The 20,216-nt window shown below is 39.0% G+C and overlaps 1 protein-coding gene and 1 long non-coding RNA gene across 2 annotated transcripts in view; one reads left to right on the forward strand and one right to left on the reverse strand.

The window, feature by feature from the left end:
• Positions 1-3,774: 3,774 nt before the first annotated feature.
• Positions 3,775-20,216, reverse strand: part of LOC143519061 (receptor activity-modifying protein 3) — a 35,331-nt gene continuing 18,889 nt past the window's right edge. Inside the window, exons 2-4 of the mRNA XM_077012112.1 lie at positions 18,117-18,146; positions 17,756-17,936; positions 3,775-5,789 (exon numbers count right to left, since the gene is read on the reverse strand). Coding sequence (XP_076868227.1) covers positions 5,534-5,789; positions 17,756-17,936; positions 18,117-18,146 — 467 coding nt within the window. The 3' untranslated portion in view covers positions 3,775-5,533. The remainder of the gene's footprint in view (positions 5,790-17,755; positions 17,937-18,116; positions 18,147-20,216) is intronic.
• LOC143519062 (uncharacterized) lies at positions 4,410-13,336 on the forward strand. Its single transcript, XR_013132350.1, has 3 exons — positions 4,410-4,499; positions 9,223-9,385; positions 11,172-13,336. It is a non-coding gene; the product is annotated as an uncharacterized LOC143519062 (long non-coding RNA).

Raw genomic sequence — 20,216 nt, forward strand, 5'->3', positions numbered from 1 at the left:
CCTCTTGTTTATCTTGTTAGGCTTCCTTATCCATGAAAGAATTGGTTTAAATTTTTTGTTGTGCCTCCCTGGGCCTTTCTTTTGACCCTAACCTCTGATTCGTTATCAGAAAAGATATGATCCAGAGCTTGGCCAACATTAAATCTTCTTTTCATTGTTGCACTGGAGATGTGCACTCCACAAAAGGCCAACTCAAACTGACCTGGCCTACATGTCTGGACATGTCCATCCTTCCCTTGCCTTTCGAAACAAGCAAAAATAGTAAGCCTAAATGCAAGATTTTTTATACCTGGGTCCACAGGGACCCTAACAATAGAAAGGTAACAATTTCAACAAAATCATTTTGTAATTTAGTAAAAAAAATTTTTTATGATTTTGTTTAAATTTAATTTCTTGACAAAGTCAAAAAATCTTGATGTTATAATCAAGTTTATGTAGTAGTTATAAGCATGTAAACTATACAAACGGGTCCGTCAGGACCCTAACACAAGAGTTAAAGCATTTAAAGCTTCTGTCACAGTACGGCGGGCCCCCTACTGGTCGCCCCCGTTTACAGCGGCAGATGTCCTGTAATTGTTGCGTTGTGTGCGTCCCTCAGGTGGACGGAGCCCGTGATCCGTCTCACCTGAGGGTCGTTTGTTTGTCTATATATGTTTTGTCTTTGTACCAGTTGACCGCTGGTCATTACATCCTTAATACGGATCTAAGTCACAGGTTTTTGGTTTGCGCACTTTCTTCATTAAACCATACTTTTTCCCTGAGACTTGGCTCCTTGTCCGTCAGAGGTGTATGTGTGTGCAGGTTACCTCCCTGGGGCGTGGCTACGTCACCTCCTGGACCTACCTCCTCCCAGAGCTGACCCCTGTCTTCTGCTAGGGGTCACCCCAGCCTCCTGGGGAGTCAGCCCCAGCCGGGGCCTCCCATTACAAGGTGGACTCCTCCACCCAACCCAGGAGCACCAGAGACCAAGGCCCAGAACACCCCTATGGCGTGCTGGGGAACAGCCCCCAAGGGCCTCCTGGTCACCCCGAGCAGGAGGGAGGATCTCCATTTTCAGCAGGAGATCTTCAGACCGGAACCCCATGGTCCCCAAACATCCGGGGGCCCCAGCCCTCTAAGGAGGGGCTCTTTTTGACCGGGCTCCGGTCACCCCACAACATAAGGGGGCTCCTGCCAGGTGGAGACCCCCACAAGGTCCAGGAACACCACGATCCACCACCAGGGACAAACACCTGCACATAAACACACACACCCACACACACCATACACACAAACACAACACAAACACGCACATACCCTGATCCCCCTACTATGGGGGAGGGGTCTCCATTCTAGCTCAGGAGAACCCCCCACATTTCTGGTCAGGGCCTCCCTCGGAGCGACGCCCTCCGTGCCCCACAGCCGGTCCCCCCCCAAACACACATTTAAGGGGAGGAGCATGCGTGGAATTACATTGAACAAAAGCACAAGCACGCTAGGACAAAACGAACATGAAAAAAGACAAACAAAAAAAAACTGTACAAATGGCAAACAGACGGGACCCACACATGCGTGCTCTTAACACATACGCACAAACGGTCGCTCCCCACACAGTACAAAACAATCGGGGAGCGAGGCGACCGTGACGCACGGCACTTGCGTCACACACACAACATTTAACATTGAACACACGAGAGCACGCACACTGATCTACACGCCCATTCACACGTACACAATTTTTACAACAACACACTCAACACGAACTGCTGTATCAGGGTCGACTGCCCTAGTCACCGCCGTGTCACACACAACAACATTCAAGCACGGCGGGACAAAGAAAAAATGACCCAGCTCTTCAGACAACATTTAATAAACAAACACCACGCAGACAAACACTTACCACGAGACATGACCACGAGCGAAGGAGAAAGTAAATGAGACTGGCGGGTTCCGAAAGCGGCTGCTCATTCTGTGACGGGCAGGGTGAGCGAAATAAAATGGAAGCGATCACGCCAAGTCTCAGGGAAAAAGTATGGTTTAATGAAGAAAGTGCGCAAACCAAAAACCCGTGCAATATCTCCAAATTAAGGATATAATGACCAGCGGTCAACTGGTACAAAGACAAGACATATATAGGCAAACAAACGGCCCTCAGGTGAGACGGATCACGGGCTCCGCCCACCTGAGGGACGCACATGACGTCACCAAACAACAACAACAGCCGCTGTGGACAGAGGCGGCCGGTAGGGGGCCGCCTCACCGTGACAATTTTAGGAACGTAAAGTGTTACCGGAGCGGAGCTCGGAGCGGTCGTTTTCTGCATGGTCCTAGCGCTAGATTCGTCGCTATTTAAATATTTCTTTTTAACTGTTAAACCTGCAGAGGACCAAAATTTTGAAAAAGTGGGGGAGGGGATGTTTCAAATATCATGTTTAGCTGAATAAACATGTTATCAACCCCTTTTAATGTACTGTATGTAGGCTTACAAATTCATGTTTAACTGAATAAACCGTTGAACACGAGTAGCCATTTTATTGAGCATATTTTTTTTCTTCAAGTATCAAAGTAGTCATTTCTCAAGCAGTCATTGATGCATTTTGGAAACAGGAGATTAGCCCCTGGTCTAATGCACCCCCTGTATTAAGAAACCCTATCTCAAAAACTGATTTTTAGTCATTACTTGGGTAGCACGCATATGAGCCATTTTAATATAGATTAATCTACATTAATTTCAAGATTTCATTTAGATTAATCTAGATTAAAAAAATTAATCTATGCCCACCCCTAGTTTTTTTTTTTATCTTCGCTTCCTTCTAATGTTTTTCTTATTGATTTTGTAAAGCACTTTGAGTTGCATGTATGTATGAAAGGTGCTATACAAATAAAGATTATTATTATTATTATTATTATGTTAATGTAACAAATCACATCTACATCTCCTGTCTGCCTGATGTATTAGGATTGGGTCAAAGGTGAGTTTTGTTTTAGTACTGTTCAGCTGTGCATTGTCCACATAATGAAAACTAATGAAGAGGAATTCCAAGCAAGGTCTAAGTTTATTTTTAGTTTGTTCTCTTTGACCAAGGAAGCCCAAGTTTGGTGTATTCACAGTCTGTATTGTTTTAAGCATACAACATAAGCAATAAGATCTGGTACAGAGTTGTAAGATATTAATAATTGTAAGATATTAACAATTTTATTTTATTAATCATTTTTGTTGAACAGGATATAAAAATGTATTTGTGATGAATACAAAACATCTAAATCTATTTATTAATGACAGTCCTAATTTAAATATAGGTTCAGATCTAAACTGCACATTTATCAGCAAGCAAAATAAGATAAAAAATGTGCTAAACCTGATGATAATCTTAACCTGTACCTCAATACCTAACCTAAACCCAGCTGCATGTTTTGAATGAGAATTACATTCAATAATTTAGTATGATAACTCACATGTACATGTAGTCCAGCTAGGAGAAACTTAGAGCTTGACTGCCTGTGCTTGTTTTAGGGTTAAATTGTACCCAGTGGAATGGGACTCACTGAATAAAATGAAAGTTAAAGCTTAAGGCTCTGCACATAAAACAGTGATGCACTAGAATGTTGCCTGTGTTTCTCATGCAGCAACAATAAAAATTAACATATGCAACTGTGAAGCTTTTTTCCCTCAGCAAGTCAGACCCCTGAAACTCCAAAGCTGGTTTATGTCAACAAGATTATAAATGTTACACTGACCACAGCCGATGACATTAACAGTACAATGTGTTCTGAGACCAGGCCTGAGGAAAAATGTAAAATTATGTGCACAATTTTATTAGCAATCATAAAACATTGCAATTTGTTACAAAACCTTTCTGTATGTGCACAGTTGTCCTGCTGTTTGTGGCTATAAGAAATGACATGATGGTGTCATGTGAGGTCTCAGGGCACAGTTTCTCAAGTGGATGTGTGTATTTGCTAGATATGAGTTACTAAGATGGGGGAGGGACACTTGGGATTGATTCTGTTTTGGTTGCCTGTATGCTAGTGTGGGAAATGAGACAGGGTCATGGTAGTAAACCGTATACAGAGGGACCAGCAGAGAATGTTCAAAAGTAACAGTATGTTAATAATAACAAAAGAACTAACTCCCCTTTACAAACTCCAAGACAACAAACACTTTTTAGACAAATAAACATACAAGATGAACTAACCACCTCAAACACAATCAATATAATAGCGTATATAAGTCATTTTTCACATAAATAACAGAAAAACCAGTTGAAAATATTATGTCTCATAATAGCAACACAAACTACTACAATACACGTTTGGGGAAAAACTGGACTCTGTAGTTCCTGTACCTCCTTTAGTAAAAATCGTAGCCAGCCCATTTCCTCTCATTCTTTGCCTACTCCGGGAAAGATTTATATCCTTCCTGACTTCAACTTGAAGGGCCACTGACTCATATTTCTTGAGGACACGGCAAGATGTTTTAGTGCATGTCATTGTTCTAACGTTATTTCTGAACCATTCAAGTAAGGCTATTCCTTGTCATTTAAACAATGCTTTCTTTTTTTACTGGTTTATCATTATATTTACTATAGTTCGTTCAATGTTCTTGTCAAAAGCTATTAATCTTTCTAAGTGGTAGATTTACTTGGCTTTCTGTCCAATCATTTTTTTGCTGTTTGCTCAACAATATTCTTTCTGACTCCACTGTGTTCTTTGACCTGATTATTACTATAGCCTACTGTATGTTTTTGTGATCTGTAAGTCTGAGGTTATTCACACGATTATTCAGTTATTTAGAATATTACACTGGATGCTGAACCTCCTGGAGGTTTGTAGAGCAAATCTCAGTGGAGGCTACAATACTTCTAGGTTAATTAGGTCTAATTCTAGGTTATTGAGTTTAAACATGATATTGCACTATAACACATGATTCAATAATAGCAAAATTACCTCATAAAACTATACTAATCTTCAAATTAGTCCAAAAATTTTCAAAATGATGAACAGCCTCACTTCAAACCACTAATACTGTGATTAGATTTCAATATGTCTTGAAGCCCCTGTAGTAGGACAATGAAACCACCCACAAATAAATCTGCACAAAACACTACGTCCAGCAGACATGCGAATTTCAAACGCATTCAGCATTCTTTACAGTTAAGCATAGTCCCCAAAAGTAGAGTTAAAAAAGGATTAACCAGTGTCTGACACAGTAGTCAAAGAAATAATTCTCAAGGAAACCTCACAATGCACATTTATGAAGGAGTATTAAAGAACATATTGATCCTGCTTTCACTCTTATACCTAAAAGTTCTCTACCGTTTTAATTCATGTCCTGAATAAATGTAATGCTAACAGTCTTGGTCCACTAGTCCCACTGGCCTTTTCTCCAACAGCTCCATTGGTGACTTGCTCAAATAGTTATGTTGGCCGTTTATCCAATTGTTTCATTGGTGATTTGTTCCAATAGTTCCACTGGACATTTTGCCTCCAAATGTTTTATGGCAGTTTTGGTCCTGCATGACACTGAGTTTCTTCTATTTCTTAGTTTTCAGTACTAAGCAAGTATATCACTTCTTTTGCTACACCACACTACCAATGCAACCATGGCCACGGTAAGCAAGACTGGAATGAGAATGAGGATTGCGAGAGTGTCTTCCGATGGATCTAAATAGACCACAGATTTCAAGGTGCAGTTGGAAAAGAACTGCTTGTGGATATGGATGATATAGTGTTCCACGACAGGATTAGGCCAAAAGCAGCCGATCCTCACTGCGTTGTTCTCCGTGCAGGCTGAGAAATAGTGGTACTCACTGTAGAGAGGAGAGAGTTATGTCACATGAGCAATTCAGATGACACTGAATCAGTTACTGGATTATTGTATAATTACAAATGAATGCAAGAACTGATAATAATCAGTTTTTGTGCAAATGAAAGCTTTGCCGAGCTGTAGAGTTTTCATCTGTTTGTGGAGGGTGATTGTCAAAGACAGTTTTGTCAAAAGGGAATGTCACTGGAGAACAGCCTCTGCCTTCTGTTCAGTACGAATTTTCTGACTAGATTTTGATATTTTAAGAACACACTGAACCAGACAGTAAAACTCATAGGTGTTATGTTGTAGTAAAAGTTACCAGTTGATGTATTTCATTACATTTTGCAGTGATTAACCCGTAATGTAGATGGAAATTCTTATTAAACATTAACTAATTATTTAGTAATTAATTAGTTAATAAAAATATAATTATTTTTGGTGAAATTATAAGCTGGAGTTATTAACATTAACAGTTAATGTTATTAACAGTAAAACTGCTATAAGATGGTAATGCCCCATCCACAAAGCGATTATGATTAATTACAGTGAATAAAACCCATGACAACATGTTTGATATGTTTAGGTGTATGAATTTAAACATGTCTGATAATGAAGCAAAAATGACAAAATTTAGCATTTCTATAGGTCTTCAAACTGTAGTACTGATACGAGTTGTTGCAGATTGAACCAGAATGCTAAAAGAGGATATGTGAGACATAGAAACACATCATTCCCAAAGCATTAATATGATGCCAGGTCAGTTCTAAGATAAAGTGGAAATAATAACCCCACTGTCATATTGATGTATTAGTGATATGTGAAAATTTAAGATCTTAAAATGTAGCCAATTTAAAAATTATACCTCGTGTAACACTTCAGGAAGTAATTTCTACTCTAACTCAAATTAGAATTTTCCTGAATGCTTTTTTTTAGATTTACTTCTAAAATATTCCTTGAAGAACATAATGTAAGTCAAGATGAATAAATATAAAAGGAAAAAATTTACATTTAAACATTTAAATTCATTTTTAGACTTCTACATTTGTTGTCTTTTTTTTGTCATTTTATCGTTTTATTGGTTCTGATTTTCTGTGCAAACCCCAAACTTTATCAGCTTCATAGTGCACTGAATCTCCCATTGAAAGAAACCGAAATCAATCATGCTACCAGAGAACTTCGGCCGAGCAAGCAGATACAGAAATGCTGAATTTGCATCACATCTGAAACGTTTTCTGGCCTGCTTCTCTCTTTTGTCCGTTTACGACTTATTCAGTTTTTTCAGTGTTTACAACATGCAAATGTACAGCTTTGATGTTTTAACAAAGTGTGACTTTCCAACAATTTGGACCTTGCTGAGCCTTTCACTAAAACATGTTAAATAATGAACTGGGAGAGAGCTGTAAAACATGGGGGGTTGGAATGGACAGGAGCGTAACAGTAATAGACTTGATCAGGAGTAACAGGACTGAGGGAACCAGAAACATGGAGTCGTGGGGAGGCACCAGAGGTGGGACCAAGTCAGTGTTTTGCAAGTCTCAAGTAAGTCCAAGTCTTTATACCTCAAGTCCCGAGTCAAGTCTCAAGCAAAGACACTCAAGTCAAGTCAAGTCTCGAGTCAAGACAGGCAATAGTCAAGTCAAGTCCCAAGTCTGAAACTTGGAATTTCAAGTCCTTTCGAGTCTTTTTTTTTTTTACCAATGTTGCAGGTATATTTTAAATGTAAATAATAGACATGCGTTCTTTTTTAAATCTGTATTCTCCTCAAATCTTGATAAAACATGTGCAACTGAAAACACGAAGTATAAAAAAAAATTAAAATTACACCTCTTTATTGCACAGTTCAATTTGTTAAACTTAGCTGCAAAAATATTCATACTTTAAACTACAATTTTCCAGAAATAAATATTCTGTGAAAAAGTCATAAGTAGAACTCATGTTCAAATAAAAAGTGCTGATATTTTCACAGTACAATACAAAGAACCATAACAGCATTTTCTTGGAGAACATGTGTGAGTGACACAAGACCAACAAATATAAGAACTGAACAATTAACAGGAATCTGCAACTTTAGACATTTCAGTAAACTTTTCTGCATTGCATTTGCTGGCCAAAAGTCTGTATGTCATTTGTGCACGATGAATGATGTCCCCATAGCTGAAAACTCGCTCCACATTTGTCAATATATTTTTTCTCGACGTAGATGTCTTCAAATACACAATCCATGCTGAGATAGAACTGGATATTATGATGGTGACAGAGAGAGGCTCTCTTCCCCGAGTTCAGATACAGAACCCAGGGTTGCCAACTCTCACGCATTGAGCGTGAGACACACGCATTTGACCGTCTTCACACGCTCTCACGCCACACATCCGATTTCTCACGCCGGAAAAAAATCTAGTTTATTTACCTCTGATCCACAGCTATGATTCAATGAGTTACTAGTTCGCTCTGGCACCAACCACTGGCGATCGATCGATCGCGATATAATACTTAATTTGTGTCCATTTTACACCCCGCCCGGTAAAAATTTACGTTCGCCAACCCCCCATTTGATTGGTTGTGCTGCAGCTCATGCACACACACACACACAGCGTACAGAGTGTGGAAAAGCAGAGGACTGGTCTGCGTCAGAAGGACGGAAATGAAATTAATGGGGCGCACTTTATAAATATTAATATGCGTTTTAAAATTTAGATTTGGGGTAAAAAAAAATCAAGTCTTTGCAAGTAAACAGGTTCAAGTCCAATTCAAGTCCCAAGTTATTGGTGTAAAAGTCCAAGTCAAGTCTAAGTCTCTGAATATTTTTTCAAGTCAAGTCAAAAGTCTTAATATTAATGACTCGAGTCTGACTCGAGTCCAAGTCATGTGACTCGAGTCCCCACCTCTGGGAGGCACTGTGACACTGCGAGGTGGAACAGGGTGGCGTGTTATCCTGGAGTAGATCAAACACAGGGTATTTAAGATCTGGTGAGACAGGAGTAACCTTATGCACTAGTTGGGCCACAGGAATGGACCTGGGGGAGACAGAACCAATAACAGGGAGACACAGATGTAAGACAAGAAGAGAGAGGTCTGAGAGTAGTGGAAGAGGTTAAGGTGATGAGAAGCAGCCTTAAGACTAGAGAAACATGCACAGGGACCAGATGGACAGCTACACAAGGCACAGACAAAACCAAGAGTAATACTAAAGGAATAGGAACAAAGATAAAATGCAAAAAATGCAAAGTCCTCAGCAGAACCTTTGCCAGAATAAACACCCAGGAGATCAAAGGCAGACAGAAAAGCCAAAGATTTACAGAAATGAGTTGCTCTCTCGCTATGTTTCTGTTGGGGTTGATCTTTCTGTAACATACTAGATTGTACGAAGTCAGATGGCAAACACAATCGCTGAGAGAGTGGAGCTTTAATTAACATATTTAATATGATCTCTGCAGGAGAGAGGGACAACACACCAACATGTAAACCAGAGACACACTTTCTTGACCAACGGGGCATGATGACACGTACACACAAGAATCTAACAGCGGATACAAGAGTAGGAATTAATGGGAGGCATCTCATACACTAATACAACCGATGACATTGAGGCAGGTTAAGGTAAGTACAAACAACTCTGAAACCCAGTGGAAGGATGACAAACATACAACGCGGCTCAACGAAACTAATCACAGTAACTATTAAGACTAACCAGGGTGGTACAAACCAGAAGTCACAAGGAATAACTGGAGACGTTACACACGCCTTCATGTCCCTGCACTCCTAGTTTGTTTCAGCTGTTTCTAGTTTAGTTTTGAGACTAGTTTGGTTTATATTCCTTGAGTGTTCCAGTCACTAGTCGTAGGTCAATGTTGGATGTCGTATATTCGCTATTCAGATTCTGGCTAAACTATTGTGCTTATCACTGCTATTCATGGTTAAGTTTAGCCAGTTCCAGGTTTCAGGATATATTTAAGTCTTTGTTGGTTTCCTTACATAGTGCTACTGTCCACTGTATCTGGTTCTTAGTTCTAGTATGTCTATATTGTTATAGTCAGTGTTGGGTAAGTTACTTTAAAAAAGTAATTCGTTACAGTTACAAGTTACCTTAAAATGTAATTGTAGTGTAACTTTTCTGATTACTTTTGAAAAGTAATGTAACTAATTACTTTTGGATTACTTTTTGATTACTTTAAGGTTTAAATGAGTATTGACCCATGATCAACATTTAATTTTTGAGAACTGACAGTGTGAACCTTAAAAGATTACTAAGCTGAGAGGGAATTGCTGACAGGCAATCACATGAGGTCCACAAGAAGAGATGCCTGCACCAGGCATGTATAATTCTCAGACTACTGTCATCGGGCCATACTCTTTTCTGCTCCTCCCCCAGGCTCTACCATTTTCACAGTTTGCAGACTAACACAAGCAGGTTCAGAAACCATTTCTTTCCCACAGCGGTCACCTTATTGAACTCTTCCCAAAGACCATTCTTTCCTTCCCCTCTATCCTACCTTACAATTCACACAAAATCTGTACAGTGTTCCTCTTCATTTCACATCTGTATAGCCCTATCTACAGTGGTATAGGATAATCTGTATATTATCTGTATGATTCCATCTGTATTTATCACATTTATTTATACCATACATTTTTCTTTGCCCTGTGCATTGTACTGCCATAAACACATTACACACACATGCATTTCCCTAGGTAATTTATCTACTCTGCACATATCTATTAACCATCTTTACTTACACTAGCTGTAACTAACTGCATTGTATCTCTAAATACTGCATTCTATACAATCTGCACGTGTTGCACTTGATTAGATACCAAAGTGCATTTCATTACTTCATACAAATTTAATTTAAATGTATTGCTTGTCGAACGGTAGGTCTAAGATAGGTCCAATGATACCAATTGGGTAGTTGTGTCATAGACATCGACAAACGTTTTTCCAACACCAAACAGTCATAAATACTCATTTGATACCGTCTGTCATTGTCTATAATAGTCATGTATGATGAATGAATGAATGAATGTTCGATTTATATAGCGCCTTTCCAGATTCCCAAGGCGCTTTACAATTTAACACAGGTACAAGTCACAGACAATCAATCACACACACACACCGGCGAGAAGCGGCAGCCAATTGTGCACAGCGTACTCTCTACCGGAAGCCACAGCCCCCTGGGGGACTGAATGGGGTGCAGGAAGGGGAGAGAGGACAGACCCTAGTGGCAGAGCACCATCCACCACTGGGCATACAAGCACACACACACACAGACACAGACACTACTTTTTATTGAACATAGAGACACAGACACACACTCAGGGAGAATTTTTATTTGTTGACTGCCAATTTACCTAACCTCCATGTTTTTGGACTGTGGGAGGAAACCAGAGATCCCGGAGGAAACCCACGCAAACACAGGGAGAACATGGAAACTCCACTCAGATAGGGACCTGAACCCAAGACCCCAGTGCTGAGAGGCAAATGTGCTAACCACCAAGCCACCGTGTTGCCATTTCAACGAATGATTTCAACGAATACCTGTTTAAGACTTTAAACCGCAAATTTGGTTAGCCTGTAAATCAAGCTAGCATGCTAAAGGACAAACACATTCAAGTGAATGGTAGTAGCTAAGCAATAAAAATATCATTAAATATTTCGCAAAGGTTTTTGTTTATATTTTTTAAATGTAACTAAAATTGTAATTCTTAATTTTTCCTGAAGTAACTGTAACTGAATTACATATTTTCTCATTGTAACTGTAACGAATTACAGTTACACTTTTTTTGTAATTAAATTACGTAACGTCGTTACATGTAATTCGTTACTCCCCAACACTGGTTATAGTGTCTCTTCTCGTGTGTTGTCTTTTGTATTTCATGTTTATTGAATTTCTGTTAGTGTACCACCGTTTGCTCTGTCTTCATATTTTAGTTTAATATCTGTGTCTGTATTGTTGTTCAGTTTGATATGCCTTAGACATCTCCGTGTCGGCATGGCTAGGCTATTTGAAACCACTAACGCTACGGTTAATAAAACCCGCTTTACTCAGCACTTGTGTCCTAGCTCCCCACCGTTACAACTGGATCATACCCTCATCACAGACACTCCATTATCACTGACACCCTTTACCACACTACTGAACCACACCATTATCACTGACATCCTTTACCACACTACTGAACCACACCATTATCACTGACACCCTTTACCACAGTACTGAACCACACCATTATCATAGATAATCTTTACCACAATACTGAACCACACCATTATCACTGACACCCTTTACCACACTACTGACCCACACCATTATCACTAACACCATTTACCACACTACTGAACCATACCATTATCACGGACACCCTTTACCATACTACTGAACCACACCATTATCACTAACACCATTTACCACACTTCTGAACCACACCATTATCACTGACACAATTTACCACACTACTGAACCACACCATTATCACAGATAATCTTTACCACAATACTGAACCACACCATTATCACTGACACCCTTTACCACACTACTGAACCACACCATTATCACTAACACCATTTACCACACTACTGAACCATACCATTTTCACTAACACCATTTACCACACTACTGAACCATACCATTTTCACTAACACCATTTACCACACTACTGAACCATACCATTATCACGGACACCCTTTACCACACTACTGAACCACACCATTATCACTAACACCATTTACCACACTACTGAACCACAACATTATCACTAACACAATTTACCACAGTACTGAACCACACCATTATTACTAACACCTTTTACCACACTACTGAACCACACCATTATCACTAACACAATTTACCACAGTACTGAACCACACCATTATCACTAACACAATTTACCACAGTACTGAACCACACCATTATCACTAACACCATTTACCACACTACTGAACCACACCATTATCACTAACACTCATTCACATGGTGAAAGGTTAGACCAGCAGGACCTTGTCATGTTCCACAGCCCTAACCCTAACCCCAACTTACCCTGACCCTGACTCTAACCCCTAAACCCTTACCTAACCCTAACCAAAGCCCTTCTTCTTCTTCTAACCCTAACCTTAAACCTAACCCCTAACCCTAGTACTAATTCCTAACCTCTAACCCATGTCCAGGGAGGTCAGCCTTGATCTTTTCACTGCTTACTCAATCAGGATTAATTAGACAGTGATTGTGACTGTCACATCGCCAGGTTCAACGAAGGACTATATTCCCCAGAATTCTCTGTCAGACCATTCACCACTCCCATGCTCATCATCAGCAGTATATTGAGTACACCTTTTACAACCAGTATTTAAGCATTCAGCTCCCAGTACCTGGTGCATTTTGCCATTTACTCAGTGTACATACCGAGTGCTTTCTAAAGTGTGTGGATTACAAGAGTTACTGATTTACCTCTCTACACTGGTTCTTGATGGTCCTTATGAAGTGGTTTATGCCTTCTGCTGGTTATAACCTCCTGTCCCTGACCATCGTCTATTTCCTTGTCCTGTGGCTAATAAAACCTGCTGGTCTGCAAACATCTGTTTGTGTCTGTATCACTACAGTGGCATGGTCTTAAAATGCTAAATGTTCTTGAGATCTTTATTTTAGCCCAACATGGGATACTGAATTTAAAATGTGCTATTATTCAAAAAATGCTATTAATGTAACAAAAAACGTGCTATTAATGAAACTTAATAGTGCATGGCCATGCACTATTGATTCATATCCTTTTAAAATTCTTTCTTTTTAGATAAATGCTGGTAAATCACAAATTCTAAACTCACAGCTCTGCCTGGTAAAACACCCTGCAGTAACTGTGGCCCATTTTCCACTCAAAACAGTTCTTGAAGTGTCTTTCATGATAAACTGTACAAACAATAAATTATCACTGGGGTTTCTAGCAGCTTCTGCGTCATGTGTAGATACATACAAAAGAGTGCAGGATGGAGGTCATAACTAATGGTTATGGTACGTGGGTCATATTTATCCATGAGCCTCATCTGTCAGTTTTGCCTGCTGCTATTTACCGGGAGCTTGCATTTTATTTTTAGATATTGCTATGTACGTCATGAAAATTCAGACACTTAAGACACTATTAATAAATTAATATAACACTTTAAAATATTTCCACAGGAACTGGCGGAATGTTCAGAATAAGCCCAAGAAGATGAACACATCAATATGAATGTATGGTACCTATTATAACATGTGGACACTACATCTGTTCCTTCTAGACTAGAGAGTAAGTAATGGCCTTGTAATCATTATCTGAGACATTAGCAAGTACATGTTAATACATTTATAAATGGACCAGTAAGTAATGGACATATTTTTATAGAACTGTTAGTTCATATTTAGGCCTATCTTGCCTACTTATAACCCTGAAACTGGACTACTGGATAACTGGTAGCCAATCACAGTTTTTTCTCAAATTTTGGCTACAAAATGTTAAATAACAACTAGTTAAATAACAACTAGTGTAAATAGAATAATCTTGTATTTACATCAAGTGTGCATCACAATATGTAACGCTGCTCACGCAGCGGAGCGAGAGGACGGACACAAGTGCTGAGATGAGCGAGATTTATAAATAATAATAATAATACATTTTATTTGATGGCGCCTTTCTGACACTCAAGGTCCCTTTAATGAAGGGAATGCCAAAATCAACACGGGTAAATGCAGAACGGTGGAACAAACAGGCAATACAGGGCAGCAAACGAGAAATACTCACAACGGGATCAACGGGCATAAACACAGAAACACAACGGCATGAACACGGCACAAAGCACAAACTGACGGATTAGACAAAACCACGGATAACTAGACTGGGGAAATACTGGGACTTATATACAAAGAACTAAACTAGAGACAGGTGACGGCAATGACACGGGGGCGTGGTAACAAACAAGGAATCGAATCACGGAGACAAACGAGTGGGGCGGGATAAACAGGCACCGAACACAGACACAAGGGAACCCGGAGTGACAGCTAAGGGAGGGGGCGAGGCCATACGTGACACAATATCACATTATGAACACTAAATGAAACAAAATGTAACTGCGTATATTGTGTGCAAACAATGGCTGATGCTGTTTACACATACATAATTTAACAATGTTAATGGAGATTTGGAATCACATTGTAACACTGTGTATTTTACAGTTCCATACTGATTTGGCCAAAACACTTCAGCAATAAAACTGCTGACAAGGCAAGTGCAAATGCAAAGTGAAATAAGGGTGAAAAGGCAGACTGACTGTAATTGAGAATACAATTGTCACGACTGTTGTCATGTTAACCCAGCGTTTCTCAAAGCCCCCATACCCCCCCCCCCCCCCCCTTAACAAATTACGATCTTGGTTTTTGTCTTGGTTGTGTGCCCTTTGTTTTTGCCCTTAACATGAGACTTGTTTTTCCTCTCATAATTTACCTGGTTCAGTTATTCTTTGTTTTTTTTGTAATTTGCACTTACTTAATTTGATTGTTTATATATGCCCCAGTTGACTCTTGTCTCTATCCACAATAGTTTCATGTGTTGAATGCACTACCTTGTCTTGCTCTGGTTTGTTTTTCCAAACCAGTATTTGAGTTTGGCTGGAGTTTGACTCAGTTAATTTAGAAAATATGTGGGCTGCTTGCAGCTCTTGGTGATCCACCCTTGTGTATGATGGCCCACAGAAATTTAAATATTTCATTTCTGCTAACAGATGAAATATTAATTTCCAGGGAGGAAGTGGTTCCTAGTGTGGAGTTCTAGATGATTCTGTGCCATTAACAGACGCCCATGACCACATTAAACTACCTGCTCACCATTGAAATGAGAACTGGGAAATGCTCACCAAATGAAATCAGAGCAATCATAGTGGGATCATTTCTCTCACCAATGGGACACTGGAGGCACAGTCAATTATGAACACTGGTAGAGCAGTAAAACACACAAGGAAGTCAAGCGCTATGATTTCATCTAGCTGAATATATTGTTTTAATTACTAGGATGTTCATATGTCCATTGAGGGCTGTCATTCAAGGGTAAACTGAAGTCCACAGAGAGTATGCATGTATGTAGGCCTGGGACGTGTCACACACAGACAGGCTATAAACTATAAAACACCTTCCCAAAAAAACTATATCCACGATAAGAATGTCTCATCTGATGCCATTGCATGTGTTTTACCCATTCAGAGTGAACACACTGACCTATAAACAATCTACTGTTAGGACAAAAACAACTGCCGACTTAACATCATACAAATAAAACAGTGACTAATGTACTGAAACACTTCAGGATCCTGCTGGATGATGTACAGACTTCATCCCCTTTTAAGGATCCTCCACTAATCTTCTACAGATGAGACAAAAACATCAAAGACATGCTTGTCAAGAGTGAGATAAGCAGATAGAAACTGTGGCACTATAGCCTGCAACCACTCTAGATGGGCCACACATAAACCACATGTCACAGCCACTAAACTAGCTAGCACAAAACGATCAACTGTCACCATTCATTCCTCCTTATGCAGGAGTTGTCTTCTGCATAACTTGCTGTAATCAGCTTTATATTGGAGAAACCAAAAAAAGGTTTGCTGATTGGTTTGTTGATTTGTATTTGGCATTTCCAGTGGCAAGGCATTGTAATACTAATACAAATACAAACATGCTGCATTACTGACATATCTGTATCTGGCTGCAATGAAATTAGAAAACTGACAGAAAAAAGATCTCCACTCTTGGAACTTCAGAACCTCATGGAATAAATGTGATGATTTATAAACATCTACGTTTTCATATGCAAATTAGTTGCTGCTGCTACTAATTCAGAAACACTTTGGTTGGACAGCTGTTGAAAGACCATGCCCTGTTTCTCTGGAATCCATGTGTGCTTTATTACAATTCTGAATATCTCAACATCTTTTACTGCAGTACAGTTACTCACCTGGATGTACGTCTGAAGAACATTCCAGATGAGTAACTGAAACTTATATTTAAATCCAAAGAAGATTCAAGATGAATATAGAGTGCTGTAGTAAGAGATGAAGAGATATTCAAAATTGTAGTGAAATACACAAATTGTCCTAAGAAACAGGATGAAGCTGATGAAGAACCACTGACCAAAACTGGAGGACTTCTGGTTTCTCTGCAAACTTTTATACTTCACTACAGTTTTGAATATCGCTATATAACATAATTTGCATGTGAAAAAATGCAGTGGTTTTACAATCTTTTGATCTTGGATAACCTGTTGGATAGACATTCAGTTCTCCCTTAAAGTGAAGATTAATCCTACAAGAACTAAAACAAACACAATAAAATTAGTTGTACAAAACTTATAAAAAAACTTGTATAAAGTTTTAGCAATACACTAGATTTTAACTGATTCCACGAACTGCAGATAAAATGGCAGTGTGTTCCCTACTGGGAGAGATGCCCTCTGTCCTCCTGAGATGTTCAGTGTGGGGTCCATCTCTCCTTTAGGAGCAGCACTGAGAAAAACACCCTGTCTAGCAAAGATGCCTTTAAAATAAAGTTAGTATACTTATTAAAGTATTTAGGTTGTTTCCAGTACTGACTGACATGAGTTTCATTACCTAACCTTCACCCATGAGGTCCTCACCTCTAGTGTATTTGTGCCTGGTGACTTTGTGTGGTAGACTCAACCATTCACAGTAAGAATAAAGACCTGAGAGATCTGATAGACCTGATGACCTCATTAGCACATTATTGTTAATCAGGGATGAGGACATTCAGGGATATAAACATCCACTCGAACCTCTTAACAAAATTTGTAACTCACAGATTCTGATAATTTGAGGCAGCCAAGTAGGTTATGAATTAGATAATATCAGATACGCCTCTGTTATTGTGAAACCTGCTTCCTCTGAATCTGCAGTGAGTCTCAGGCACACTGTATAAGTGTAATTATGTTGATGTTATTTACCCAATAAAATGTGTTAAGTTGCACAGGTTCTGAGGATCCACCTCCACCATGTTGATCTTGAAGTGTTCCCCACACTTCTCAATCTCCAGATGGAGAAGTGTCTCATTACACTCCAAAATTGTCTCATTAAACTCCAGAACCGGCGCCCGGGGTGTGAGAGGTAGCTCACCGTTCTCTGTTGCTGTAGAGAAAGAAGTCATCAAAATGCCAAACTACATCATTTTCCAGCAGTGATTCAATTTCAACAGAAAATGATGCTTAGTGGGTTCCAACTAAATAAAGTTAATGTAGGAGGAAATGTGATTTTTTAATGCAATTTATATCCGAATAATATATATAATGGAAATGTAATGGAGCTTACCCAATAGTTTACTCATCATCAAGTTGATCACTGTTAAAGACAGCAGCAGACAGCACAACGATTAGTGAGCTCAATGTTCAGTGCAGCATCTCTGTTACATTAGCATGTTATTTAAGTGAAGACCTATCATAACTTGTGACATGACATATCAGCTGAAAATAGGAATTTAAAAATAGAATCACTAAGAATTAACAGCAAAAGCATCAATCATCACTCTCCAATTGTAACATTTACTGAATATTTTTCAGCTATAAACTACCATATGTTTCTGTCAGATATAAATTACTGGATGCTGCTGTCTCACTACCTGCTGTCTCACTACCTGCTGACAGTCTATTGATCTTTTTCAGTTCTTGCTTCCTATGTACTTACATATGTCTGTCTCACCATCTATCTGTTATTCTTTCTATCTATCCTATCTATCAATCACTCTGTTCCTTCTTTATTCCTCTCTCTCTCTCTCTCTCGCTCTCTCTCTCTCTCTCCATCTTAGTCTCTCCCACATCAGAGGATTCTTTTATTGCATCTCTAACCCTGGGGGCAACTCTTGAATATTTATGCACTCCTCCACAATGGAAGGAATTCTAATGAGCAGTTACAGGAGTCCTTCTCCTTGATCCACAGTGGCACATCAGAGAGGTGCAGGCAGGACGCAGGGAGCAGGCAGGATTTAGGAATCAGGACAGTAGGCAGAACAGAAGGTAGAGCATAAGAGACATTATGTAGGAAACGGGATGTAAGATGCAGGATATTAGAAACAGGACATAAGAGGCAGGACTCAGAAATCAGGATGTAGGAGCAGGACATAAAGGCAGATTGCCAGCAGTTTGGACTGGAGTTTGTCTGGTTTAACAACCTCAAATGCTTAGTCACAGTTTACAAGAGTTAAACACTGACAAACATTTTACGTAAAATCTCTGCATTCAAACTACCTTGAACCTTGCCTTACTGTCTCAGCAAAATCACATCACTCCCCAAATGTTGTAAACTGCTCAACAAACAAGGCAAAATAATTATTACAGAAATCTGGTAGAAATACTGTAATACCTTTATGGCTGTTCAAAGACTATACATTACCATGCATATTCTGTATATAGTGTCAATTTATAGTATAACGGTGTATGTCAATAGCAAGTAACATGTCTAAAATAAATCCATACAAAAATAGGCCTACATATTCTTATTGTCTGAGCACCAGGTCATGTGATTGAACAAAATGTTTTCAAACATACTTCAAACAAGAACACATTTTCTATTATGAATGAGAGACCTTTGATTGTTACACTGTTACATTGTTATAATGTATTATTACATTGTAAGTCCTACTTTGACCAAAATGTCAAACTTTTAAAAATAAAATTCACTGTATCCTTGTCATAAAATTAATGTTATGTATTAACCTAACCTTAACCGTAACCTAATTTTAGGTATCAACTTAAAAAAAATACATGTCACTTTTACATAGATTTTACAAGACTGAAGAAGTATATTACTAGCAAATATCACGTCACAGCCCCAGACCCCTCCCTCTGGGTGAGTGTACACGTAGTCTGTGTCTATATATGTACTTTCTGTGGGTGTGGCTGTGTGTGTATGTGTTCAATATATACATAATATACAGGACCCTCTCAACAAGAATTTTCTGTGTAAAAAATGAGAACACAGATATCCCTTGACAAGATGTTTCAGTGCAAGCAAAGAGAATACAAATAATTTTCTAGAGAAATTGTAATACATTTGTGCTGATTTGGCTATTATTAAGTTTGCAAGAATGTTTTGAATCTTTGGTAATCTTCCATTTAAATGCAAGCCCTTAATGATTGATACCATGCCTAAGATTTCCCATTGAGACACGACACTTAAGAGATGGTGGTAAGTTATTCTGAAGGTTTCCTGCACCAGGATTTACATACTGTGAATGAAGAGGGTCAGTGAATGCCCAGTACAATGAAGTTCAAAATGTTCTTCCTCAAATCTTCCACTAAAAGGCATCAAGTCCACCTTTGCTAACAGATTGTGCAAATAGTTAATGAGTTCCATATTCCTGGACAGTGGTAAACGCACATGCTTTGCACAAGTAAATACATATTCCTTCCTGAG

Source organism: Brachyhypopomus gauderio, chromosome 7 (assembly GCF_052324685.1).
Source record: "Brachyhypopomus gauderio isolate BG-103 chromosome 7, BGAUD_0.2, whole genome shotgun sequence".
Classification (NCBI taxonomy): Eukaryota; Metazoa; Chordata; class Actinopteri; order Gymnotiformes; family Hypopomidae; genus Brachyhypopomus; species Brachyhypopomus gauderio.